The sequence below is a fragment of the Fulmarus glacialis genome, unplaced genomic scaffold (genome assembly GCF_000690835.1).
Source record: "Fulmarus glacialis isolate BGI_N327 unplaced genomic scaffold, ASM69083v1 scaffold10025, whole genome shotgun sequence".
Classification (NCBI taxonomy): Eukaryota; Metazoa; Chordata; class Aves; order Procellariiformes; family Procellariidae; genus Fulmarus; species Fulmarus glacialis.
Window position 1 is genome coordinate 14,722 of NW_009213669.1, and position 27,955 is coordinate 42,676.

Below are 27,955 nucleotides of genomic sequence, written 5' to 3' on the forward strand. Positions count from 1 at the left end.
AACAAATTAACATCAGCTGAATAACTGGGCCACGGGCTCTGATTAGACTTGCATTGATTTACAACAGCTGAAGACTTTTCCACCTGCTTCCCATAGCTGTGCTTACACTGTTTTGAGGATTTGGTTTATAGGCTTCAGTGGCGCAAAAGTTATTTTTACCACAAATGTTTTTACCCAGTATCTTCAGCGGAGGTGTTAATACTCTACAACACAAGAAGTTCTGGAAAATTTACTGTAATAGAGAACTATTTTATTAGAGGTGGTGGTGATTCACCAGAGCTGGGAAATGTCTGTGGAACATAGCATATTCACCCCAACACTGGGTGACCAGCTCTGTGTGTTATGGGATGATTTCCTTTAACCTTTGGCTACGTGGTCTTTGTGGGAGCTACGCTCACTCATACCAGCTGGAGATCTGGTTGTCTGTCCTCAGTTTAGATACAGCATTTTGCAACAGGTGAGACATTTCTCCCAATGACTTAAGTGATCCTGATCTATGAATATTTTAAACTATTTTTACTTCTTTCAAGCCAGCTGCCTAGCTAGTCAGCTGGCATAGTTTGACTTTGATCCATTATTACATTTGAGATCAAGAAGTTTCAAAATGCCAGATAAGTTTGAGGAGTTGGTATCTTCTAACATTGAAGCATTTGCCTCTGTAAGATAAAACATGGTTCATGCTTATTTTCCTGTCTAGTTTTATCTAATTTAAAATAGGATATTATTATATATGATATGATTGTGTATGATTTCTACAATATACATTCTGAAATGCCTAATAGAAACTTTTCTTTACTGAAATGATTCAAAATTATCAAAACTATACATTTTTATTTTTCTCAATTGAAATTTACCCTAATTGACCTGGAGAACATTTTAATATTTCTACATTTCTCTCTAATACAAAGGAAGGTTACAGAAGTAGGAATTAACCATTAAAAAGGAATATCATTTGCACAAAGATGGGAGATATTTGGAAATCTGTCTTGACCAGGAAGATCAATGACTCATCAATGCTTCTGATCTTCCTCCTCTTTCTACTGGTGTGGGAGTGAGGGCTAATTTAAGACAGCAGAGGAGAGAGAGAAAAAGTGGAAAGCCTCCCACTTCCTTACAGTAATTCACCTGCTCAGAAAACAAGGTTGGGATCAAGGCACAAGTTTATTCTCAATCTAGTCTCCCCCATGTATCTATCCTGGGGACATAACAAATGGATTGGTATCTCTGTGCTCCTGAGCGACAAGGCTGAAAGTCTGGACAATCTGCAAAGGAAAACTGTTATAGTCTTCTGTGTTGTCATTGTCTGAGTCTTAAATTGGAATTAGATACTGCAGCGATGGCTACAAAAGACAGACACGTAACGGGTGCTGTGGCCACTCAGGTCTTTCCGTACAGCGTTTCCAGAGCTTTCCCTGTGCCCTAGGCAGGTAAAATATCTCAGATCACTGCTGCAGCACAGCAAAGAGTTTCGATGCAACTAAGATGGAGGAGATGTGGGATGCAAAAAATCTCACCTAACAGTAACTAACTTGTCAGCTCTCTCTGTAATGAAAGGTTATGTACAAGCAGATCCAGAGGACAATTTATAACCCCTAAGATGAGTTTGTAAGAGGGATATGATTATTTATCTTCTGAGAGGGGCTGTTTCTTTCCTCTATTATAAAGGGAGCCTAGACAAGTAGATTAGATCACGTCACCTAATATTTTAACAGCTTAACTTCAGAGAGATGAATCCTACTTGTTGTATAGGCATGTTGTATACACACAATAAGCCTGATGTTTCCGGATCCACTGCACAGCTATGCCCAGGAGACGCGCTGCAGCTCTGAAATACCAAACCAGGCAGCACCACGTGTTGCTCTGACCATCTTCACGTGCACAGTAAACCAGCTGTATTTGGGATGCACTGCGCTTAATGGACATGGACAAGGCACGTTTGAAATGGCAAATACATGCGTAAAAATGCCTGCCCTGGAAATCCACCTGCGTTACCCTCCAAGCCCACAGTTTTGTACCATGCCATAATGCTGTTTTCCACACCACACCGATACATGAGGTAAGTCTCCATGATGAACTGTTTCAGATACTTGGAGGTGTCAAATACGTGGGGTAAACATACAGGAAGATTTCCTCACTGAACTTTAGCTGTACGTAAGTGACTTGTGTAATCAGGCTTCCTCTATATTCATCAGAGAGAAAGAAACTAGCATTTTCAAAGAGTGAGTCTTCCTGAGGGTGAGATGAATTATTTCCAGGAACTGCCTCTCTCCACTGAGTAAGGAGGGAGCTCGGATGACTAGATCAGACTCAGACACCTCTTGTACATGCTTACTGGTAGATGGCACCATCTTTTTCACACTCAACCCTCTCTATTTTTTTCCCTTTAAAGGTATCTTTTTTTCTATTGAGAGACCTTGAACCACATAGGCTCCAGAATGAGATGCTTCAGTGGGGTGCCCAAATTTAGGTGGTATGCCTCCAATCCTAAGTCATTCCAGCACAAAAAAACTTACTGTATTCTCCTGTTGGCAGACACTGAACTTCTGGTAGATTTGGTGATACAATTGCTACCCTTTAAAGGATAAAGATTGCTGAAGTAAAGAAACTTAATTACTGCAAGGTGGAAATTTCAGTTATTAAAAACACCTCACAGACCAAAATCCTATTGCCTTTTCTTTAGTCGTCTTCCCTAAACACTGTTGCTATCTCCCCAGATATAATGCCGGATTGTGTCACTTCTTCCTCTACATATTGTCCCTTGTATGATTTTACTAATTTGCTTGTGTGAGAGAATTATGACTATTTTCTGAAAGTTAAAAAATTCGCATCCTTATATGTCTAAAGAAAATCCTACAAACAAAATCACCGTCTTTAACTTAACCTGTAAACATCGGTATCAGTGTATGCATTCAGATACACTTAGCATATGTGCCTCTGCCATCTCGTGGCAAAGCACAGTAATAGCACGTCAGAGAGGGAGAAAATTCTTGTTCTGGATTTCTTTCTTTGAACATTATGATTCCACACAAGTGAAACTGTTTAGAAAGTTTCTGGTTTTCAACATTTATTTTTAATATTACCAGTTATATATCTATCCATAATTTGAAGAGCTTATATTTTGTAGATACTTGACTTTGTGATATTTATCGTTTACTGCTGCTAGTTGTTGATAAGGTGTTATCTTGTGTTATATTGTATTGAACGCTACATCATTGCATTATATATTAATGTGGTGACAGCAAGATATAAGACATACTCTGTTCAAATAGCTAAGCGTGATTCTGGCTATAAGCTTCAGCAACAGGCTGTCCCAAGTTATTCCAAATATGGATAAGCACATTCATTTATCTCACCCAAATCTGCACCAGAAATGAGTCCATCTGATCTCATCAGTCTAAGCTTCCTTCGTGGTTAAAAAAAAAGCACTTCTCGAGCACTGTTTGTCTTCTTTTAGAATAGACATGTTCATACCGTAGGATCCACAGATCTTCGTTGTTAACTAAAAAGAAGATCAGATGAGCAACACAAGTGAAACCGATTGCTTCTGAGATCACATACCTTACATCACAGACAACTAAAGTGTAGAAAGCAAAAACTCACACCTTGTCCTTCAAATTGGGGGATCCAAGTGACTGAATGTAAACATAACCCCATAGCTCTCTCATGTATCCTGAAATATTGGTTGTGTCAGGTATAGCCATGCTACCCTGTCAGGCTAAGGTAAGAAAGGTCTGTGACACATAATACATACTAAGGTAAATAAAAAGAAGACGACTAATTCTTGCTTCTTTTGGGAGGGAAATTCAGCAGTTACAGTGATTAGTATGAAACTTGTGTTCTTCAGGTCTTAGAAATTAGTGGTGAAAGACCTGTTTCCCATTTCCAGTTTCTTCTTTATGACAGAAGGCCAATCATTCCATCACAGCTACTGTTCAATTCTGCTAGAACAGCGGATTTCAACACAGGTGGAGTTGCTTGCTTTCTGAATTAGGAAATAACCTCGGTGTGCATTTCAGCAGTTCTTGAATGACCCGAGCAGAAGCTGCTGTGTAACTGCTTTTAAGTCTCTCTGGTAAGGACTGGGTTACTTGCCAGGTTTCCCTATAGACCTTTGATCTCCCGATGTCTATACACACACATAAAAGTTCCATTGTTAACCTGATGCAAGACTTTTTGGAGCTGCTTTTTATTTTTACAGTGCTGGGAGTTACCAAAACTGGAATAAGACTATTCTGGGATTCCTAGACTGTAGTATTCTAGTTGCACATTGTCCTAAAATAATGCTTTGCTAAATATAAGTCCAGTTTTAAATATGAACTGACTTTGTCTCTGTTATTTCAGATAATTCAGAAAATGCCTATAAGAAGCAGTCCAAAAACCAAGAAGCAGTCTAAAAACTAAGAGGCCTAAAGCCAGTCGCTGTGGACAGCACAGTCTTTTCTTCCACACACCTAATGGTTTCGAGACTGAAGTAGAGGAAATTATTTTCTTTCACCAGTGATGTGGAAAGAGGAGTCACTCAGGCTCCAGAACTCCTTTCTAACCAGATTTTTGTGGTAACGATAGGTAACATCTTAAGAAGGGATCTGAAGCGTTTTTGAACAGCTTGTAGTCACTTGCCATGGCAGAGAAAAGGCTGTGGTGATGGGAAGAGTCCATCCATTTTTATGAGAAACAGAGGAATATCATGGAAACAAACATAGAAAAGCAAAGACAAGACAACGGGGAAAAAAGACACTGACAAAGACCACAGTTGTTCAGATCTTTCTGATTTGTAGTTCAGGTAAAAGAATTATCCATGCCTTAAAAATTTCTCCATGTTTCTTAATAAACAGTAACAATGTTAGTGCAATTTCTGTTGTGTAATGGTGGTTTACTCTTTCCAAGCAATGTTCGGAGGCTGCTCAACGTTTCCCACTCGTGCAGATCCAGTGCTCAAATGGTTGTTATTTAGACTCTACTATATTCCGCAGCATAATTCCTTTTCCCTAAGAATTTCATCCCAAACATCTGAGCTCTGCCCAAGCAAAACTTCTAATTCACTCACTGCATCACAAGGCTCACTGCATAACGCTGTCACTCTGTACTGAAGAGTCTGGTCCTCCTGACTTCTCTTTGACAGTGCAGAGAAGGATGTTCTAATTGTCATCAGAAACTGCAATTATAATTGTAAAGCTATGTGAATAGTAAAAAACCTTAATCTGTCCTGCAGCAGTGAAAAATCCATAGGTGAACTAAGGGGACCTAAAGCCCACAAAACAGGTAAGAATACCAATGAAATCTACGGCTCCGAAGAACAAAGGTTAGGTAAATTCCTTAACTGGAACTAAACATCCTTTGGATTTCAGATATTGTCCTGCATGCTGGATTCCATGCCCCGACCTGCCATTAGTCTGTAGGAAAGTATCTCCAGGTTTGCTGCAAACCCAGCTTGTCTCAGAAGACTCTGCAGCGCTTCCACAATTTCCGCATGGACGCTTTCACCTCGTTATTCCGCAGGGTATAGATGAGGGGATTCAGAACCGGGGATAAGACAGTGTAGATCACACAGATGTGCTTGTCAGAGGGGAAGGTAGAAAAGGGCCGGAAATAGATGAAGATGCAGGGTACAAAGAAGAGGGTGACGACCATCGCATGTGAGGCACAGGTGGAGAGCGCCTTCCAGTGTCCCTCCGTGAAGCGGACCCTGACTGTGACCAGGATGAATGTGTAAGATGTGACCAGCACCAGGAAGCAAACCAGGGATATTAAGCCACTGTTGGAAACCATGAGCCACTCAATGACATAGATATCTGTGCAGGCAAGCCGAATGACAGGAGGCACGTCACAGAAATAGTTGTCGATTGTGTTAGGGCCACAGAAGGGGAGCTGGATTGTGAGCAGCGTCTGGACAATGGAGTGGAGGAAGCCCCCTGCCCAGCAGGCAGACACCAGGACCCAGCACACCTGCCGGTTCATGATGGCTGCGTAGTGCAAGGGCTTGCAGATGGCAGTGTAGCGGTCATATGCCATCACAGTCAGGAGGAACATCTCTGATGCCCCAACAAAATGCAGGAAAAACAGCTGAGCTATACAGTCTTCAAATGCAATTGCCTTCCTCTGGAAGAGCAGGTCCACCAGCATCCTGGGAGAGGTGACAGAGGTACAGCAAATATCTATGAAGGACAAATTGCAAAGGAGAAAGTACATGGGTGAGGACAGCTTGGGGTCGCTCCTGACTGTCACAATGATGAGAAGGTTCCCCAGCAGAACCAGGGCATAGGCAAGGAAGAAAAAGGTGAAGAAGAGGACTTGCAGGTCCCTTGTATCGGAAAGCCCCAGGAGGATGAATTCAGTCACTCGGGAGAAGTTTCCCAGTGCCATCGCTTCAGCTCAGGCTCCCATAGCACAGGTGTGGGGGTGAAGTCATGGGCTGACCATGAAGAGAAGGAGATGTGCTACAGCTCCAAGGTTCACGGATGATGAGAGCAGGATGCATTTACTGCTGTTCTGCCTGCTACAGAAAGTACGGTGTCACATCATAAATTATGGTGAGCAGTGTTTGCAAAGAGCACTGTCTGCCTCTCTTCTGCCTTCTCACTCCCTTTTCAGGTTTCTGGCCCCTCCACACTGACCCTCACCCCTGAGCTCACTCCGACCACTATTTTTCTGCATTGTAGTTGGTGTGACAAAGTTTGTGTTCCCATTCTGTCAGGGAGGAAACACATCCTACCCTCACAGGACAAGAGCCATGAATGCCAGAAAAATATGACACTGTCCTTTTATCTACTGGGAGTTTAAAGTGCCATAATTGAAAGCGAACGCTTGCCATGCTCAAGCATCGTATCTACAATATATGGCTCTACCATGAGCTGTTCCATGTTCTACTCCTAATTGCATTCCTATAAATTGATGAAAGGGCTCTCCAGTTAGCTTGTCCACTCTGAAACTAGAAATACATGCACAGAAACCAGCCTGGGAGGTTATTCACTGGTATTCCTCTCCATTGAGCTAGCAGCTATTTAGTAGCTTGAGTGCTCTCTTAGGCCTGCTGTTAACAGAACATGCTCTCCTGAAGAAACTGTGTTTTCTAACATAGCAGAAGCTACAAAGCTCTGCACAGTTTCTCCACCTCTTTGTCACTCAGAGTAATTTTTAAAGTTCTTCAGTAGACAAACCACTAGACACCCACTATCTTGCGAAGGTTAAAATGTGACCAGCAGAGGAATGCTCGTTTTCATTTACAATCACACCAGGAAATTCTTCAGCTGCTCATTTCTGCCTAAGAGTTTATAAGTCAGCAAGCAGGAGATTACTACTAAGAAAGCAGTGTCTGTTTTTCATATGTGCCTCTGTTGCCTTTTGCTAATACCTGAGCACTTTCCTCAGGTCCTGCTCTATTCTCTGCCACTTTCCGGTAGTTGTCAAAGACTCTTTTTCTTTCCCATCAAACAGGTTTGCTTCATGCATAATTCAGACTATATGTCTGCAAATCACAGCACTAGCTTAGAAATGATCCCTCTTTTTCCTCTCTGCCTCTCCCAAGGGCTCGGTAGTCTTCCAGAGCTAGCACAGCTGCAGAGAGGGTGAACAGTCTGTAGCAATCCCTGACATTGTACTAGACAGAGACCTGCAGAAACAGGCATCACAGTTTGAGCATAACAGCTCTGGCTCCCTGTATAGTCAATAAAGAGGAATAAACACCTTAAAGGCATGACTTGGTTTACCTTGTTTAGATCATTACACTACAGGAAGATTACTTATACCATAGAAGATAGTACATCTGTCCTTGAGCATAAATGGAGAGCAGATTCCTGGCCCATGCTAGATGTCTACGATGCAATCAACATTAAATGAAGCTGCCTCGAAGGATCCAAATGACCAAAATGTCCCAGTAGTATTTAAATTTTTCTGTGTATTTTTCAACAGATTACCAAGCATTTCTCTCTGCCTTTGACATACACAAACGCAACCACACACATGTGCTTTAATATGCCATGCCTGATATGAAGAACATAAGCAAAGGAGAGGAAAAAATGGTTACTACTGTACCCAGTTACTAAATGTTGATATATGAAATTTCAAGACTGAACTCCACAGCATTTTTTGTCTGAAAACATTTTAAATCTTTCACTCCAAATCTGTTTCAAGCTACTCATCCAACAGGTCAGGGCATTGTTCCACTTTTCTTCCTCTTGCTTGTAATTGCCATATCCTTGCTCTTGTTTAAGTTTCTTGTTGCATAGAAATTTTTGTCAGGAGGTTTTCAAGCAATTTTTCTTTTCCTGACAGGTTACAGGCAAATTTTTCTGTGATGGTATCAATGTCCCGTTTTCCCTTTATCATTTAGACAGAAAGATCCAATGAGGCAACACCTCCACAGCTTTCTGAATTGACGTCTATATTTCCCGCATCTTCCTTCTCCCTAAAGTCATCCCATCCCAGCACAACGTATAAATACTCCTGTAACATACTGGATACTAAACATAGGCAAAAGATAGTTTTCCACTAGTGGAGTTGGACCTGTGAGAACTGTGTCATTACCAAACTCCAAGCGCTACCCGAGGGCCTTATTAAACAGTTTTGGTGGCTGGGTCCCTTGGTGTGCAACAGCACACCAATTTGCTCAATGACCTTCTCTGCAGTTGAAGGTTGATAAAGAAAGGATAAGACACCACGCACTTCTAAGCACTCAGAAGCCCTTTGTATGAAAAAAACAAGTCTCTAGTAATAAAAACATAAATGTAGGGTTGTACTACTAATCCCCGCATTGAAACAGTGTCAGGCACCTGGGAATGTTGGTTGAGATCAGAGAGGCTGCAGAGCTAGGACAGGTAGCACTGGTGGGAAACTGCAGTCACCCAAGGATAGACTGGATCAATGCCTCATCAAGATGAGATATAAAGATAAACTAATAGGAATGTTCATTCCCCAAGACAAAGGAGGGTCTGCGCAGACCAAAGATATGCCACTGAGAACTATGGCTCAAGTTCAAATCAGCTTGAACTGATTGTTCTGCCCGTGATGTTAATTGATAAGAGATCCCCCTGTCTTTATCTCAACCAACAAGCTTTTTTATCTCATTTTCTCCCCCGTCCTGTTGAGGAGGGTGAGTGAAAGAAGGGCTGGGTGGGTGTCCAGCAGCTAGCCAAGGTAAACCAAACACATGGCATGAACTTTAAAGACAGGAAACTAGTCTCTTAAAGCATGCAATCTAGAAAAAGAAGAAATGTGATTTCTGAATTTTATGGCCATTTCTGCTACACCTTCAGGAGGTGAAAGGATTAGCCTCTTCCAGTGAGGAAGAACCTGGAAATCTAGAAAGGAAATCTTGGTGACTACAGACCAAGGGTTTTTACGTTTTTACGCCCTAACAGCAGGGAAGATAAACCCTTCCTCTTCTGTCAGTCAGTCATTGCTACCTCTTTCTCTTCCTATTCTGTCTGGAAATATAGAGAAATTATAAAAATTCTTTGTCCAAGTAGTGATGGTTTACTTCTAATTTTACTACCATTGTAAAGTAACAAGGACTTATTGCTGTATTTCATCTCCATGTGTCACCAATTACCTTGCAGCAAATGAGTGAGTTGTCAACTGTTTTAAGGACATCCTGTTCCGTTGCTTCACTTTCCAAAATATTAGTGCCAACAGAAGTTTTTAGAAAATTCATGCCTTGACTACAGTCAGTCAATTTGCAGTAGAAGAGCATTGCCCAGAGTCATGAGATTCTAGGGGTGTTTCTACCTTTCCGTACTGGAAATGACTGAGGAAAATGTCAACCAAACAATAACATTCTTATTAAGAAGATGAGGAATGTTTTCCCTGTTCAACTAGGAACTTGGTTGTATTTCAGTATGGAGATATTTAATTCTCGTATTTCCACTGAGATACCTAGCCCTTGGATAATACTAGTGTAGTAGCTGCAGAGTACTGGCCAAAACATGAAATTTCATGCAGTGTCTAAATAAAGCTATGAAAACTATCCTGATAATTCCACTGGACAGTGGATCAGTCAGTGTCTATGGTCTTTAACCATGCTTGGATTGCTGCCCTGATAGATTATAAAGATTATGTCGCCTATGACATAAACTCAAGGTCTCAGAAAGGTGTTAGACAGCAGGGCTCCTTTAAATGACATTGATCCAATCAAGAATAGCCATAATTTTAGGTTTATATTACAGAAGGTTTTGTGGACCTGGGCATTAATTTGCATGTCTTACATTTCTTGTCACTGGACAGCTTAGATTATGAGTGTTTGAGGAACCAGGGACAGGAGGGAGAACAAAACTGAAGCAAATAGCACCAAATACATAAAAATGGGAACGTTCAGACTCACCATTGCAGGAAAGCTTTTAGCTATTAGCCTGGTGAGCTTTTGAATCATGGTACTGACATTGAGCTGTAATAATAGTAATTATTACTACTGGAAATTGCACTGACAGGGGACGGAGAGAAGATTCCCCTCCTGTTATCAGCATCAGTGAGTGACCAAACTTGCACTTAGTACCAGCTTTTTAATAGCTAACTCATGGATTCAGCATATGACAATGTAGGATTCATAACAAGGCATTTACAGCAAGCAGAAAGGGAACACCAGTGGTATGATTGCTTCCAGCAGCCAGCAACAATCAATTTTGCAAACACATCGGGCCACCATTTCCCAGCTGAATGGGCTACAGAGTAGCTGCAGGTTGCTGACTGAAAGTTCACACTCTAGCTCATAGGATGCTCTGCCTGAAAAAGATTTTTAATATTTATATATTGCTGTTTATTTATTTGGTGGTGTTTCGGTACAATCTGCCATCTCTCCCTGTCATGCAGAGATCTAATATAACCTCCTACTTCTCTCATGGTCCTATTTTACATTAAGCGAGTCCCATCCGCCCAAAGGCTGCTGACTTTCCTCAGCAGCTTGCTCAGCTGTAGACACCTCATGTTAGCACATCAAAATATGTGAGATAAAAGCTACCAATGCTGTGCCATACTCAAAAGTTTGTCTACTTTTGGAAGCTGGGTACCACCATCACTCCTTTGTGCAGAAATGTAAGGAGATGCTACTCTCCAAAGCTTTTAGGAGCTAGTAGGAAAGAACAAGCTCTCAAAATACTTGGTTGTTTCTCCTAATGCCAGGAGAAGCCTAGACAAATACCCAAGATACAGCTATGAGGTGCCTGAAGGTAAATGCCAAAATACCACCCCCAATGCTCAGGTTTGGTAGCTGACAATAACCTCACATCCTTTTTTGACTGACAGTTTCCAAAAAAGATGAGTTACATAAAACCTTGAATTTAGTGTCAGCTCTATTCTGAACAGCTGTGCTAAAAACAGAGCAACATTACTGGAAAGTCTCCTGAACGCTTCTCTTTCACTCACATCATCTTACAAACACGCATTGTGTTGTTTCATTTCTCCCTCCTCTTCACTTTCCTGCTCCACAACTTTTTCATGGCATTTTTCACCTCTTCATTTCGGAGGGTATAGATCAAGGGATTGAGCATAGGTGTGATGATGGTGTAGAACACAGAGACCATCTTGTCTGCTGAGCAGGTGGTGGAAGGGCGCATATAGATGAAAATGCACAGCCCAAAGAACAGAACTACAACAGTGATGTGGGAAGCACATGTATAGAGTGCTTTGAGACACCCTTCAGAAGAGCATGTCCTCAAAGAAACCAAGATAACAGCATAGGACACAACAAGAACAACAAAACAGCTCGGGGAAATCACACCACTATTGGCAGCCACAGTGACACCAATGATATAAGTGTCAGTGCAGGCCAGCTTCAGTAAAGGGTGAACATCACAAAAATAGTGGTCAATCTCATTGGGCCCACAAAACGGTAGCTGAATGGCCAGCAGGGTCTGCACCACTGAGTGTACAAAGCCTCCTATCCATGAAGCTGCCACCAGCCAGCCACAGACATGCTTGTTCACAATATTTGTGTAATGAAGCGGCTTGCATATAGCAATGCAACAATCATAGGCCATCACTGTGAGAAGGAAGATCTCAGTGCACCCAAAGAAATGGCCCGCAAAGAGTTGAGCTATGCAGCCCACAAAAGAGATGGTCGTCTTCTCAACCAGAAGGTCATAAATGAGTTTGGGAGATGTGACAGTAGAGTAACTGATGTCTATAAATGACAAGTAGCTCAGGAAGAAGTACATGGGAGAGTTCAGCTGTTCACTTGTCTTTATAGTAATGATGATAAGCAGGTTTCCAAGAATGCTAGTGGCATAGAAGACTAAGAATAACGAGAAGCCCACTTTTGCTACTGTCTTATTTTGTGTCAGTCCATGGAGGATGAACTCCATCACGTTGTTTTTGTTATCCATAGACACCATGTAGACAGGACCTGAAGCACAGAAAAGAGACGCCAGCTATGGCATTAGACATGGGACATTACCAGTACGCATACATACTGACCACCGGTATGTTCAATATTAAGCATACTTCCTTTGCTGTCTTTTTGGGACATTTTCCATTTAAAGTCAATGCTTCCCTCAAGGGGTAACACCTAATATCCAAATCAGAATGTATTGTTGACATATATAATAACAAGCTCAGATTATTTATTTGAGGATGGTAGAAATAATACCCTCAAGAATCCTAGTCCTCACCTTTGCCTCTTTTAAAAAAGACGACTAATTACCAGGTCCCCTCAAGACCCACTTTCACCCTATAATGTTGATTTGGAAATAAAAGTTGACCAAAAGAGGCAGTGTGGCTATAATTCAAGTCTCAACATTTTGATCACGGCCTGAGGAAGGTCCTTGCACAAGCAGTGACTGTACTTTCCTTTTCAGTCCTCTAAAGGATTGCAACAGAACTACTCCTTATTATCTCTCTGACGGCGATAGACCCGAATAAGTTCAGTCACAGAAAGAGTTGGCCAATGTTTTCTTGGACCGCCCTTCTTATAGTACATGAATGAACTAATCTGGAGCTAATTTGCATTAACGGTGCATTAGCAGGGGTTTGTATACCTCAGCCAGGTCCTGGACATAGTGTGGAACACCTCATAAATACTGTAGTGACACTGGGGTAATGAATGCACCGCTGGTGACCCTCCTTTACTCACAAACACCCATGAATTCACCTTTGCGCATTCCCATGCAGTACAAAAGTATTACTAGTGTTCAATTTATACATGAAGATAGAGGTGGCAAATGTGTAATAATCTTTTCTGTGATATCAGCAAGCCCTTAGGGATCTGAATTCTATTTGACAATCACAGGACCCTCAGTTCTTTCTCCTGAGCTCTCTGCCTCACCTCCTGGCTACTCCCCAACTAGGGCAGCAGAGGAAAGGCCTTTTAGTGTCTCCATCCCTACCTCCATGCCCCTCCATGAGAAGAGGGAAATCACTGTGGGGAAGACCAAAGTGTGTGTGTCGTGACCACTGTTGCCTGACATGTCCAGCTCAGCCAATGTAAGACTGAGCACATAGGAAGTGCTGCCATCAGCTCCTGAGTCCTCTATGTAACAGTGACCACATCCTTTTGACAGATCTTTCTGGAAATGGCATATAACTGGGGGGGGGAAAGCAAATAAGACACCAACTAAAACAAAAGCTGAAAAATCTGTAATTGTGTTTTTTCTAATTCATCAAATGGACCTCACAAAAGTCACTCACCAGAAATGCCTATTTTCAAAGGTAGGATTTCAGTCACGCTTGAACAAAACAAAGGAATAATATCAGAAAACTTACACAGTTCATATTTGCCAGTCTCCGAGAGTTTGCTTGCTATTCCTCCTCTGATGACCTCCTCTGATGACATCCCCTGATGACCTCGCCTGACCACTTTAGGTGGTTTTGTCAGAATGTCTCAGCTGCAAGTTGCTGCTTAGATGTTGTGAAAGCAGTCCGTATCTCTGCCAATTCTGAAACCTACAGTGGTGAAAAGAACAGCCTGGCTCTCTATCTGCATTTCTCATTCTGCAAAAAACAACTTCCAAGAGCACCTACAAGAACAATTATCTCTCACAAGATGGGGAAATTGTAGCAGAAATATTTAAAGTAAATGACACAGCAGAAGCACAAGATTATCAGGAGTAATGAGATCCCAGAGGCATATGAAGTTTTGTCAGAAATCATCAGTGGACAAGAAGCTAAAAATTGGATAGCTACTAGGGTGATGTTGGAGTGTGGTCATCTAGACTGTTACACTGCGCAAGGGTTTGCTTGCTTGCTTGTTTGTTTGCTGGCTGGCTTTTTAATGCTGTCCAGATAAATAGACTTTATTTACTATTGGACACGTATTTCTTCTGGAAGCATTTCTGGTTCAAATAAACATCACGCGTGGCTATTTGCAAGATTTATAGTCACCTTACCTTTGCAATCAAACATTCTTCAAGTAAAGATGTCTCTTACACAGGACATTTATATAAAATCTGTTTTCTGTCCTGAGCTAATATTTCTCATATGTGTTCTTATTTCTTATTAACTTGTTCTTACCATTGCATGTCGACAGCACAAAAAAATATCACAACTGTGCTATAGACTGTTATCCCTTAGACATCTACTATACAAATTTGAAACAAGAAGTAAAGCAGGAAATTACTTCAAAAATTTAGGAAGGTTTGTGTTTAGTCCTCACTTCTTACCAGGTATTTTTACTAAGACAATGCGAAACACAGAAGCAACTCTTTAAACCAAGTGTTAAGTTCTTACAAGAATTCTTACCGAAGTGTCGAGGAGCCTAATGTTGTTTTCAGTGACACCTTCCGTAAGCTATGGTCGAATATTCGCCCAGCAGCACCCAGAAGTGAGACCTCCAGAAAAAAAAACTGGCGTTTACCCCCAAAGCATTAAAAAAAAAAAAAAAAAATCTATTTTTAATATATATGTATGCGTATATAAAATTTTGTGTACATATATATAAAGTTATAAGCCCTAGCTTAGGCTGGGAATACCTTGTAACCTTTAATCCTACTTAAGTCACGTTAAGTTGTAACACAGGTGCAGGTGTTTATAGGGAATGTAAGTGAAGAAACGAAAGTGCTTCAATTACTTTTAGATGGCACCAAGCAGGTCTTTTTCCTCCTCACTCAGCTGATTTGGTGATTTTCTGCTGGCAAGGGGGTTCTAGGGGCTAGGGTCTCTTATCTCATTGTGGCTCCTCAGGTGGAGATCCTGAGCTGCTATAGCTTATCACCCAGCTTTGACTGGCACTGAACTGGTTTGGTCTTTCATCATCATGTTTCTTCTCTTCCCTCCTGCAATAGTAGGTGTACCAGCTGTTCCCATGGAAAACACGCTTCTTCCCTTGTGTGGGTGTGTAAATGTGCTCTGTTGGGCTAGGAGTTGTCTTGCATACTGGAATAGTTCCTAAATAATTCTTTTTTTTCCATTGACACATGAAATTGTGCCTCCACATGCCTTCCTGGGTGACTCCTTCATTTCTTACAGTCAGCAAGGTGTCTTTCATTAGATCTATGATTTTGTATTAGTCTAAACATTAAAATAAAAAACCAGAGTCAGAGCTGAAGGATAGAGGGGATGGTTGGAAGGATGGCATCAGTGATAGATGAAGTAGATAGAATTATAGAACAGTTTAGGTTGGAAGGAACCTTTGAAGATCATCTAGTCCAAACCCCCTGCCGCGGGCAAGGACATCTTACACTAGATCAGGTTGCTCAAAGCCCCATCCAACCTGGCTTTGAAAACGGCAAAAAGGATTTGTTGCACTGGCACGGAAGGGGAGAAGTTTCCCTTCCTGTTACCTGCATCAGCAAATGACCCAACTAGCACCTAATACCAGGTTTTTAATTGCTAACCCATGGATTCAAGATACCACAATGTGGTTCTCATAAAAAGGCATTTACTGCAAGCAGAAAGGGGCCTCCTTTGGTATGACTGTTTCCAACAGCAGGTGACCATAGCCCTCTCTTTCCCAGCTGAATGAATTACAGAGCAGATGGAGATCCTCTGAAAGTTTATACCTCAGTAATGGGATGCTCTACCTGGATAACACTTTCAGTATTTTTGATAGTATTTATTTAAACACCGGTGTTTCAGTTAGTGCTGCGCTAGTTGACAAGAGGATAGACAGGGAATGCCTGCTTGTCACAGAGTTCACAACGTCTTTCAAATCAAAAGATGAACCTTCAGTGTCTTCCTAATTACAACAGGAGCTAACAGCAAACTTTTCTTTGAAAGGCAGTTCTTGGGGAATTTTCACAAAAGAAATTATAGTGAAAGATGCTTGATTTTCTCTGATCATTTGAGAATGTGACCACAGTTCTACACCTTTCCATTTTCACTTCCCACTTTTCTTCTCCACAGTTTTCTCATGGCACTCTTCACCTCCTCATTTCTTAGCGTGTAGATGAGTGGGTTCAGCATGGGTGTGATGACAGTGTAAAACACTGCCACGCTCTTGTCCTCCGACAGATTGCTGGATGGACGTATGTAGATGAACGTGCATGGCCCGAAGAACAGAATCACCACAGTGATGTGGGACCCACAGGTGGAAAGGGCCTTGTACCGCCCTTCAGATGTTTGACTTTTCAAGGAAATCAGGATGACAACGTAGGATGTGACCAGGATGACGAAACAGATCAGAGTTATCATTCCGCTGTTGGCAACGACAATGATGCCCACAGCGTAGGTGTCGGTACAGGCCAGTTGTAGTAGGGGGTGGACATCACAGAAGTAGTGGTCAATTTTGTTAGGGCCACAGAAGGGGAGCTGAGTAGTTAGAAGAGTCTGCACTATGGAGTGCACAAAGGCTCCTACCCACGAGCCGATCACCATCCGGCTACATACACGCCTGGTCATGAGGGTGGTGTAGTGGAGAGGTCTGCAGATGGCAATGCAGCGATCATAGGCCATCACTGTGAGGATGAAGATCTCTGTGCAGCCAAAGAAATGCACCCCAAACAGCTGTGCTATGCAACCCACAAAGGAGATGGTTTTATTTTCAACAAGGAAGTCTGCAATCATTTTGGGAGCTGTGACAGAAGAGTAACAGATATCTACAAAGGACAGGTAGCAGAGGAAGAAATACATGGGGGAGTTCAGACGTTGACTGCTAATTACAGTGATTATAATGAGCAGATTTCCTGCCACAATAATCATATAGAAGAACAGAAACATCACAAAATATATTTTCTGCACCCCTTGATTCTCTGAGAGGCCCAGAAGAATGAATTTCTTCACACTGCTTGCATTCTCCATGTTAATCAGTTGGGCAGCAATATGCAATGTACAGCCTAAGCATACGGAAAAATAAAGACAAATGATTCATCAGGCTTTTTCATTATTAATAATGAATTCTTTATCAGAAGTACATACAGACTAAGAAATATATAGGATTAGTATTAAGCTTATGAAGTAGGTTTTTTACTGTTTTTTCTCTTCCCCCCCTAGGTATCTAATTCTCCTTGCATGAGACTTCAGCCATGGCTGTTACCACAATGAGACAGGGGCACTTTGTGATATGTTCCTCCATCCTGGTCCTCCAGGATTTTGAAGGACTGGATCTATGGCTGCTGTGCTAAGGACAAGGCCAGAGTGTTCACCTCAAGCACTACAGTGGCTACCAATGTTTAATAGCATGTTTGCCCTCAGTGTAGACCAAGTCCATGAAAACAATCTTAGTAAAAACAGTGCCTTTAAGAACACCTGGAAATATTCCTTGGAATGCTCATTCATTTTATAAGTAAAAATGATCTTTGAACTATTGTTCAGAAGGGAAATGAAACCACCCACAGAGAAAAAAAATCTCTTGTGTGTATACATTTTTAAAGATAAGTATGCAGCTTCATGGGCTGAACAATGAGTACTGGGGAAGTTATCTATCATGATGAAAACAGCAAACAATTTCACATATGACTTGCTCTAGCATTTAGTTTGCTCTAAATCTCAGCAATGTTCCTTTGAGAGGAAGGAAGAATGAAAGGATCTTTTCAGATTTTCTGTCCCAGCATTGTGTGAATTTTACTTTATACTGATTTGTGATACACTCTGGGGGATATTCTCAAGGGTTAATTTCTGTTTAGTGAAGCCAATCTAGCTGGTGGTCAAAGTCTCTCTATAGGCAGAAGAGCTAAACTAAGGTCCTTTACAGAATTCTTTCTTTTTCAATTGACTAGGAGGAGCCTAAGTAAATTAACATCACCAGGGTAAAGTTAACTTCAGAGAATAATCTTTTCTGTCCCCTGAAAGTAGCTCAGAGCTTTCCATAATGCCATCCCCCCCCCCCCATTTGTGCTATGGCATTTCTACACCTCTACAGTTTCTCTTTTCAGACATGGTCACATTCCAGTGTGAATGTGGGGCTTCTTTGGTTTGGACTGTTCCAGCTATAGCCCCCTGAGCAGTACCTGTCACTAATAAACAAATAATCTACACCTTTAAAAAGACTTAGTCCTTAACATTATCAACTTGCCATTATGCACTGAGATATCAGAGTTCCTTTGGTCAAAGAAGCCTGGAAACCACTAGATCAAACTCTTAGGCACCTCTTAGAAACAGATTATCAGCTGTATAGGATTCATCCTAGTATCAAAACATTCCCGGTCAACTGCTGTTAAAAATCACCATTGCAAGTCCTGCCCAATGAAAGCACAAGCAGTTCTCCCTGTTTGTGCAGGTGATCTGAGTAGATCTGTGGAATGATTCAGTTAATTCAAATTATCTAGCACCTATGTAAAATTACAGCAAAATCAGAAACTCTTGTGCAGGCAAAAACTGATCAAACATCCACAGGAAACATTGAAATGGAGAAAAACCAAGATTGCTCTCAAACCCACAAAGTAAAGCCTAGAGAGGAAGTTGGGAAAGTTAGGGACTTTCCCTGTGCTTACAGCTGTACTAGCAGTAGGTAAAAGATATTCAAGAAGGGGGGTAAAATTTACATAGATAATTCCTTTTCTGATATAGCTCCAAGAAAAAAATATCAGTAAGAACAATGTGGTATCGATTTCTACCTAGTCTTACCAAGTTGTGACCCTTTTCATCCTTCCTCTTTTCACTTAGCACTGACACAGTTTTCTACGGAAAACAAAAGGACAAAATGGGTACATATTTATGGCTATGCAGTAGCCAGTGGAAGAGAAACAGCAGGGCTCCATCTAGGTCAGAGCAGAATTGGAAGCAAACCAGTCTCAGTGCCATGTTTAGGCAATCAGTGGTTCAGAAAGGAGTGACCAAGAGATAAATGATCAAGAAAAACTATATTCCTGAATAACGGCAGATGGGAAACTCCTAAGCTAAAACAAGGTGTATGTTTTTGAAAAGATTGTAAAGATTCGACCCATTCACAACAGACAGCTTTACTGTGCGTCCCTCTTGGTAACGCCCCTGTCACCATCACCAAATTGCATTTTACAGTATATCCATCTGCCTCATTCCATCTCATTGACTTACATCATGTAGGCACCTATATCCGAGCCAGTCATATGCAGTCTTTTTTCTGCCTTTGCAGGGCAATTCATGACCAGCCTAAGGTGACGTGATGAATTACATGCTGGAGGTGCCTGTTTCTTTCTGTTGACTCTGAGAGGATGACTAGAACGACTAATTCAGTAGAGGATTCCCACAAGTTATGTCTTACCTCTAGAAGTATCTTTTCAGGGAGAGACTAGAGGTATATAATATAATGCAATCAATTGCAAAATAAAATAAATACAATGTGGACTGCTAACGTCTCAAAAAGGATGAGAAATTGCACCATCTCCTTATTGCAAGCATTCTTCCCTAAAATCTCAGGTGGTTAATGGGAAACAAAATAACAAAATAACCTAATCTGGGACTACAGAACTAGCTCCGTGCATGGTTCCAGACAAAGATAGCCATAGACAGTTTTCACTTTAGTGAAAATTTCTTTTTGTATTTTCACATTTGTTCAAGAAGAAGGGAAACAAAAAAGCAAAGGAAATCAGGAAAAGAAAAGAAGAAATGAAACAAAAAAATAAAAGAAAGAATCCAGAGAACCTGGAAAACTTACCTCCTCCGTGTTTGGAGATCTAATTTTTAGTGTAAGGGCTGTATGATTTTGTCTCCTCAACACCTGCCTTCCCTGGTAGGAATGTGTTAGAGCACAGAGTCTTTAAAGAACATAGAATGGCTTCTGGAAAGCTTCCAACACTTGCTTAGGAGGTGCCTTTCACTGTATAATCCCATCTAATTTAATTTCTTGCTTTCCTGCATCACAAGTGTATCTCGGTATTTTCTGCCTATGTGAGAACTGCTTTGATGGGCTGTCTGGACAGCGTGGCCTGGCCTGTGTGCACTGAATGTTGCATTCACAACCCAGCAGCAAAAAAAAGGCTGAGAAGAAAACTGTTTATGTAGCACTCTTTAACCCTCTCCAAGGAAATCTCCCAGCTGAAGGGCTCTTGGGGCTGGAGGAGGAAGGCGTGGAGGCTTAGTGAAGGGAAGGCATGAAAGGAAGTGGCAAAGGAAAAGAAAGTAATTCTGTCCAGACTGAAAAGTTTAGGCAAACATATCTAAAAGAAATAGCCGTCAGTCAGTAATAATGATATTACGAAGGCATTTCAGGATTTCTCCAGTAGAAATAACAGCCAATGGATTAGCTGAATATTAAAATGGACAAGCATGTGTAGTGACCTAGTCCAGTTAACCCCTTCCAGAGTCCTTCATTAAGCTATGCTTTATGGTTTTCCCAAGTGTAGAGGCCCATTAGATCCACTGCTTTGGCTTTATAGCATTGTCAGTAATAAAACAGTACTTCACATCTTTATGTATTCCAAAAAGAAAACACATGAAACACAAATCTTCATTAAAAAAAAGTCAAGAGAGATTTCTAGTAGTAAGGAGAGAGGTGCCATGTTCTGGGGGTGGTAAAGAGTTACCTGTCACAGTAGTCTTTTAAAGGGCAGGTTAGGCACACTTCTCTCAGTACTGTTTATGATTAAGTTAAGTTTTCAGAGACAGAAGATGGCCTGGGTTACCTCTTGATGACCCTTCAAGTCCTATTTTGCATGAAATTTCGTCACTAGCAACCCAGTGAATAAAGCCTCTTGCAAGAACTTGCATGTTTTAGCAAAGGTCAGCAAATTACAGAGTAAGTAAAAAAAATCCTTCCTTTACAAATGGGGAAACTGAGGGAGGAAGTCAGCTCTTTTATGCCTGTGGAAGTCAGCGGAGTTGAGTCTTTGTCACTCCAGGCTTTCCTATGGAAAGAAATACATCTCTCCAGGAATTGATCCACCTGATCTACCTCAGACCTGATTTTAGGATGGGATTAGGTCTGAAATAGACATCTAGATTTTGAACAAAATTACTTAGGGCAGACAATGGCCGCGTCCAAAGCATTACAGTCAATGGCTCAATGTCCAAGTAGAAACCAGCAACGAGTGTTGTCCCTCAAGGGGACCATACTGGGACCAATACTATTTAATATCTTCATCATTGATATAGACAGCGGGATCGAGTGCACCCTCAGCAAGTTTGCAGATGACACCAAGCTCAGTGGTGCAGTTGATACACTTGAGGGGAGGGATGCCATCCAGAGGGACCTGGACAGGCTCAAGGATTGGGCCCATGAGAACCTCACGAAGTTCAGCAAGGCCAAGTGCAAGGTCATGCGCCTGAGTTGGGGCAATCCCCACTATCAGTACAGACTGGAGGATGAAGGAATTGAGAGCAGCCCTGCAGACAAGGACTTGGGGACACTGGTGGATGAACATGAGATGGCAATGTGCGCTTGCAGCCCAGAAAGCCAATCACATCCTGGGCTCCATAAAAAGAAGTGTGACCAGCAGGTCGAGGGAGGTGATCCTCCCCCTTTGCTCCACTCTGGTGAGGCCCCACCTGCAGTACTGCATCCAGCTCTGGGGTCCTCAGTACAAGACAGATATGGACCTGTTAGAGTGGGTCCAGAGGAAGGCCATGAAAATGATCCAAAGGCTGGAACACTTCTCCTATGAAGAAAGGCTGAGAGACTTCAGCCTGAAGAAGAGAAGGCTCCTCAAGACCTTCTTGTGGCCTTTCGATATATAAAGAGGGCTCATAAGAAAGACAGAGAAAGGCTTTTCAACAAGGCCTGTAGTGACAAGACAAGGGGCAATGGTTTTAAACTGAAAGAGAGTAGATTTAGGTTGGACACAAGGAAGAAATTTTTTATGATGAAGGTGGTGAGACACTGGAACAGGTCGCCCAGAGAAGTTGTGGATGCGCCATCATTGGAAGGGGTCAAGGTCAGGGTTGGATGAGGCTTTGAGCAACCTGATCTAGTGAAAGATGTCCCTGCCCATGGCAGGGGGAGTTGGACTACACGATCTTTAAAGGTCCCTTCCAACCCAAACCATCCTATGATTCTCTGCAATCTTGCTGTCAAGAAGAGCCTCATCTTTCTTAATTTAAAACTTCTGCAGCCAAAGGTGAATCTATGAAATGAAACACAATAAAGCAAATGGATATACCAATTCATGCATCTGTTCAATTCAAACTCATCATTGCTCTGAAGTTTACTGTGTATTTTTAGCTTCTGACTTATGGGTGTCAATAAATGAATTGTTTCACCCACTGCCCGTTACTTTGCTTTGTTGACATTTCTTGAAATTTAGAATGGCCCAATAACAACCAAGATAATGTAACCATCTCCAGACTCAGTATGCCAGCGATCCATGCAATGAAATGGAAATCCCCAAATTAATGAGGAGGTTAAATATTGCTCCGGGTGAAAATAGTTCTCCAACTTACACCATAGCCTGGAGTCCTGGTCAGGTTAATAAGGGTTAACAGTAGTCACTATAGGAAACAGAGTATTGGGTAAGAAAGTAAAAACAGTCTTACAATCTTTGGGAAAGGAAGAGGAACAACAAATGACAGAAGAAGCTAAAGACGAATCATTGGGTATCTGGCCTGCTAAGCTAATTTGGGCCAGTTTCTGTACCAACTGACACACATGGCAGCAATTTGGCTAGCGTCATACTCATCTCCTTTTGTTTCCCTAGCCAAATGGACTAGCAGAAGTGACTTAATGCACAAGCCCAAATCAAGAGTTGCTGGTATCTCCTGTTGCAAAATAGTTCCCTATAAGGATGTGCTTACTGCCAGGAAAGGAGAAAGGTGTTTTCTCTGTTTTCACTCCACTTACTTGGGCACGTGGATCTGGACACCATGGTGGTGGTAGCTCATGCACATGGAGGGACTGTGCATGATGAGAAGATGAGTGAGGTGTTGTGGGTGGGTAGCGAATGCTGGCAAGGGGCTGTCTTGATAGAGACATGAGGTGGTGAAAAGGTCTGAATTTGATGGTGGGCAGAATGGGGCTGAGGCACTGTTGGGGGGAAGGTGTGAAACTGGAAACGGAAGGCACGAGGCTAGAGGCTGTCTTGAGGGATTTTGTGAAATCAGAAGTGCCTGAGGTGTGGTGAAGGACTGTACTGAAAGACAGTATGAAGTGGCAGGTAATACTGTGGGGTATGAAGTTGCGTTGAAATAGCTCATGACATCAGAAGCGGGCATTGTGTATTGAAGGCAGCACAAGCAGAGGTTGTGCAATTGTGGCTGCTGAGGTGTGGTAAGGCTGTGGAGTTTGGGTGGACCCTCCTCCAGGAAAAGTTGTGTGAAGCAGTAGGGACTAAGTAGGGTGGTAACTTGTGTCAGGAGAAGCTGTGGGTCAGAAGAGGACTCTCTGTGGTGATGGGTGTGTTAAGGCCAGTTTGGCAGGGACAATAGGCCCTCAGGGAATGAGAAGTTGTGCTGAGGGAGGTTGTGAAATCATCAGCAGGCATTATGGAAGAGGACTGACAATTTCTCAATCTATGTGACCCCGAGCAGCAGTAAGGCATCCTCTTCAAGGACTGTGAAACTAGAGCATCTCAGGGACACGAGTAGGAAACAAAGCATCAGTGCAAAAGGCAAGGTATAATTTTGTACAGACAGTTCTTGCTTTCTTTGTATTGTGAGACTGGCTGAAGAAGGGAGAAGTAGTAAAAAAACATTTTCAGAGCCATATCAGTGACAGGTTCTGTACAAGGGGGGAAGGGGGAAGTGGTTCAAATCTAAGTGACCATACACAACAAACTAGATATTTCCCCAAGAGAGTGATTGGCTGGCTGGCAGATGTCACGCTGAAAAGACCGTGGCTTTTTAAACAGTGCCTAACTTGCCCAGCACTACAGTATGACACAAGGATTTTATCTGTTCTATATGTCACAGAATTCAGGTGACAATTTTACCCAGCAGATCCATACCAGGCAGCTGCTGCAGATTAATCACTGAAATTCCAAGGAACCCACAAAAGGTGAGAAATTCCTAGACGGTATCTTTGCCATTGCATTTTGTCTAGTGCTTTCTGTCATGCTTTTGGAGAGATGGTGAGGGGAAGGGAGGAGGGGAAAAAATGGAGGAAAGGAGATCAAATATTTTCTTCTGCTGGTTAGAAATTGCCTATAGGTAAGCAATAGTCTTGATCACTTTCAAGATAAGGAGGGCTTCATTCTGGGGACCCTTTTCCACAAACAAGTGCTATTGAATTGCTCTAAATACACCTCTGTAATATAAGATGCCATTATTCAGAGACCTAGCATTAGCAGTTTTGGTCTTAAATGATCACTTAAGATTAGCCAAGAAAATACAACATCATAACTTTTTGTCCATAGTCTAAAATGTCTTCGTGGTGTCAAGGTTGTTCAGACTGACATCTGCCACGAGAACTACATGGTACTCAGCATGCAAACCACAGGAAGGATGTTTAATCTCAAGAGAGAAAAAGACCACCTAGACTCAGTCTACTGCTGTTTGATGCAAGCTTTCATTAATTAGTTTCGTTAAGGAAGTAGACTCACATCTTGAATGTGTCTTGGAGACACGAATGTGTCTTGGAGACAAGAAGAAATCAGTCTTTCCAAGGCCATACAATAAATATATGAGAACTGTGAGTGACTTTTTTGGTATTCTTTTCGATGGTCTACAGAAGTCAGAGAAGAATTCCTTCACTTCCATTACAGTGGAAGGCAAAATTTTTTATTTTGTCACTCATCCACAGGGCATCCACTACAGCCATTTCTGGCAGTCTTTATGCATACATGACCAATGGCACAGGGCCATGTCATTTAACATTAGGAAATATGCTTGACAAGCTGAAGTTAGACAGCTAATCACCTGGCATTCCCTGAATGCCCAGTGGCGAGAGATGTACTTCTGGAGGATGGGGTCAATTGCCTTCTGGAGATGACTGCAGCAGGGAGGTAGAATAGCTGGTTTCCTAAAATGGGCACTTGATCAGAAGGCTGGTATGGGCTTAGACAGAGCTTAAGTGACACTCAAATGTTCATGCCCTCTTCAAATCAATTGGAAATTTGCTTCAGGTTACACAGACAGCTGGTGGCAGAGGATAGTGCTACATTGAGTCTTCTAAAGACTAGGAAACCTCTTAACCACTGGGTCTTCCTTCCTCCTCACAGCAGACTTGGTTCACAGATTTAGAGGCTGCTTCAGCTGCTTTCTGCTGTGAATCAAGGTCTGATAATTTGCTGCAACCCCAAAAGCAGGTAGTGTGGAAATGAACAAAGTCATAAGGCTGTATCTTTTTCAGTTTGCTTGCTACAGATGTTCAGGGAAGAGGCAGCCTTGCTAGTGATGTTGGTCAGGCAGTATACTGCTCTCCCCAGATAAGGAAAGAGAAGTTAAGTTTGAACTCAATATTCCTGTTGTGAAACTGTGTTACAACAGAGATTCTGTGCATTCTGAAGAGGATGTTTTTTGTTTTCCATAGTCCCTTTCAGTATGTACTAAAATTCTTTCTTTAGTCTTAATGTTAGAAGCACTCGAAGTCCTGTAAGAGCTGAGGATGGAATCATCCAGCTTCCTACATAAGAGTATGGTGCAGTGCCAGAACTTCCCTGGCTTCAGTCAACCCTAAAGGTTTCACATCCTGCAATCCTTGGTGAAGTTAAGGGTGGAGTTCACCTCAGCTAACTTCAGCTGTCCACACACTAATCCTCTCGCTGAAGCTGGCACTCTGCAATGTATCTGCAGTCAGCAAAGACAGGCAAGTGACTGCACACCTAAGACAGCTATCTTAGGATAAAATACACTACCGTTGGAGGTGCTCATAAACCTCCATTAATTCAAATGGCAGCTTTAAAGGCAATGTTAAATGAGATGTTTGCATCTTTAATGGTCCCAGATAGATTTCCAACCAAGCACTGCTGGCGTACATGCCTTCCACGGACTAGTGCAGCAAGATTGTCTCCACTGCTCCAGGCCATCAGCTGGCCAAGGAAATTACCTGCATCATGCATTTATCCTGCCTCTATCCATGCAGCACTGAAGACAGTGTGTCTGGGGTCCTGAGATGAAACACTTATGATTCAAGCTGTCACATTTCACTTGTTTACGGAAGTCTGTCTCCGTGTATGCTGCAGCATTTTACAAAGACAGAACAGACTAGTCATGCTGGTTAGACTCTTCAATGATTCATATCTTCCTAGCTCTCCCCATTTTGCCTTGTTCCTCTCTTCTTTTTAACTATCTCCTGCTGTCTTTCAAGACACTTCTCTACCTTCCCACATCAAAATTAATAGCTGGTGGGGAGAGAGGAAAAGAGTAACGCTATTTGACCTCGTCAGACAAAAAAAAAGGTATGAAACCTATTTTTCGACTTTTTTTTTTTCCAAGATTCTCATTCAGATCCCAGTATCATGGGGGAAGAAACAGGGTGAACTGCCTGAGGGAATGTGGTGAAATAATTGAGCCGTAATTCCAAGGTACTGTGAGGGTCAGACATTTTGTCCCACGTATGGTTCTTACAGTTTCTCTCTGCAAAGGAAGTTATTAAGGGCTGACTCTGTCAGACTGACAGACTGTCAGACAGACAGACTATTGTCTGTACACAGGGCTCAAAAGAACAAACCAAACACATTAAGTTACACTTTATTAAAATAGAAATCAGTCATCAACATAAAAAACTACCAGCTATCTTGAGTACTCCCTACCATGTTTTCTGGGCATATGCATAGGAGCTCAATCAGCTTTCATGCTGATTAAAATTGTATGCTGATTGCCTAGAACTTTCACACACTTTTGACAAGATTTGCCTCACCTAATCCTAGCCACATGAAGCAGAGACAATTATACCAGAGCTGTTAACACTGGGTTCTCTTTTTATTCAGACAAAAAAAAGAGGTAATTTTCAAACATGATTAATCTGAGCTATTATAGCTTTTAAAGATATTTGTTTCCCAATACTGACTGCAAAAAGGACCCTCAAGAAACGCATTTTAAAAAGGGAGAAACACACTGCAATCTAACTTTTCCTACATGTTGTACAGAATTTGGCCTTAGATACAGTCCTTTGAACAACGCTCTGTGCTCTAAGTCCAAACACAGCAATCCCTCCCTAAATCAAGCTCTGGAACAAAGAACTGGAACAAATCCAGAAACACCACCAGGTCACCATGAGGGAAAGTCACACTGGAGTCACCACCTCTCTCCTCTCTGCTTACAGGTCTGTCTGAAATCACTCATTATGAGTAATTCAACTACATCAATCTTCCTTCCAACTGCAACCAGCCAGGTTCATGGGACTAATCAGAGTGGGGCTGTGGGAAAGACAGAGCCATCATATGCTGTCCTCAAGTTCATGGAGAGCTTCTGCCTCATCAGCGCTGCCTGTGGGATGGTGGGAAATGGCATGGTCCTATGGTACCTTGGCTTCCGCATCCAGAGAAACCACTTCACTGTCTACATCCTGAACCTGGCTGCTGCCGACTTTGGGTATCTCCTCTGCATCGCCATTGAGACGGTTCAGTACCTGATGCAGTTCAACGTGGGGGTGCAGTTTGGGATATTCCTCTTCCTGGATCTTTTCATGTATGGGACTGGCTTGTATCTCCTGACGGCCATCAGCATTGAGAGGTGCTTGTCCGTCCTTTGTCCAATCTGGTGCCGAAGCCACCGCCCAAAGCACTTGTCTGGCATCATCTCTGGCCTGCTCTGGGGTCTCTCCCTGCTGCTGAACACGCTCGGGTATGTTTTGTGTACCGTTCGCCCCTCT

General features: G+C 42.1%; 4 protein-coding genes across 4 annotated transcripts; 1 reads left to right on the forward strand and 3 right to left on the reverse strand.

The window, feature by feature from the left end:
• Positions 1–5,436: 5,436 nt before the first annotated feature.
• Positions 5,437–6,363, reverse strand: LOC104077145 (olfactory receptor 4Q2-like). The gene has a single exon (XM_009578270.1). The coding sequence runs from the start codon at positions 6,361–6,363 to the stop codon at positions 5,437–5,439; it is 927 nt and encodes a 308-aa protein (XP_009576565.1).
• A 5,018-nt stretch (positions 6,364–11,381) lies between these two features.
• On the reverse strand, positions 11,382–12,311 carry LOC104077150 (olfactory receptor 4S2-like). The gene has a single exon (XM_009578273.1). The coding sequence runs from the start codon at positions 12,309–12,311 to the stop codon at positions 11,382–11,384; it is 930 nt and encodes a 309-aa protein (XP_009576568.1).
• A 3,910-nt stretch (positions 12,312–16,221) lies between these two features.
• LOC104077151 (olfactory receptor 4S2-like) lies at positions 16,222–17,157 on the reverse strand. The gene has a single exon (XM_009578275.1). The coding sequence runs from the start codon at positions 17,155–17,157 to the stop codon at positions 16,222–16,224; it is 936 nt and encodes a 311-aa protein (XP_009576570.1).
• Positions 17,158–27,427: 10,270 nt separating this feature from the next.
• On the forward strand, positions 27,428–27,949 carry LOC104077148 (proto-oncogene Mas-like; the record flags this gene model as incomplete). Its single annotated transcript, XM_009578271.1, has 1 exon — positions 27,428–27,949. A coding segment is annotated over exon 1 (522 nt), but the record flags the coding sequence as incomplete, so codon positions are not given.
• Between the last annotated feature and the right edge of the window lie 6 nt (positions 27,950–27,955).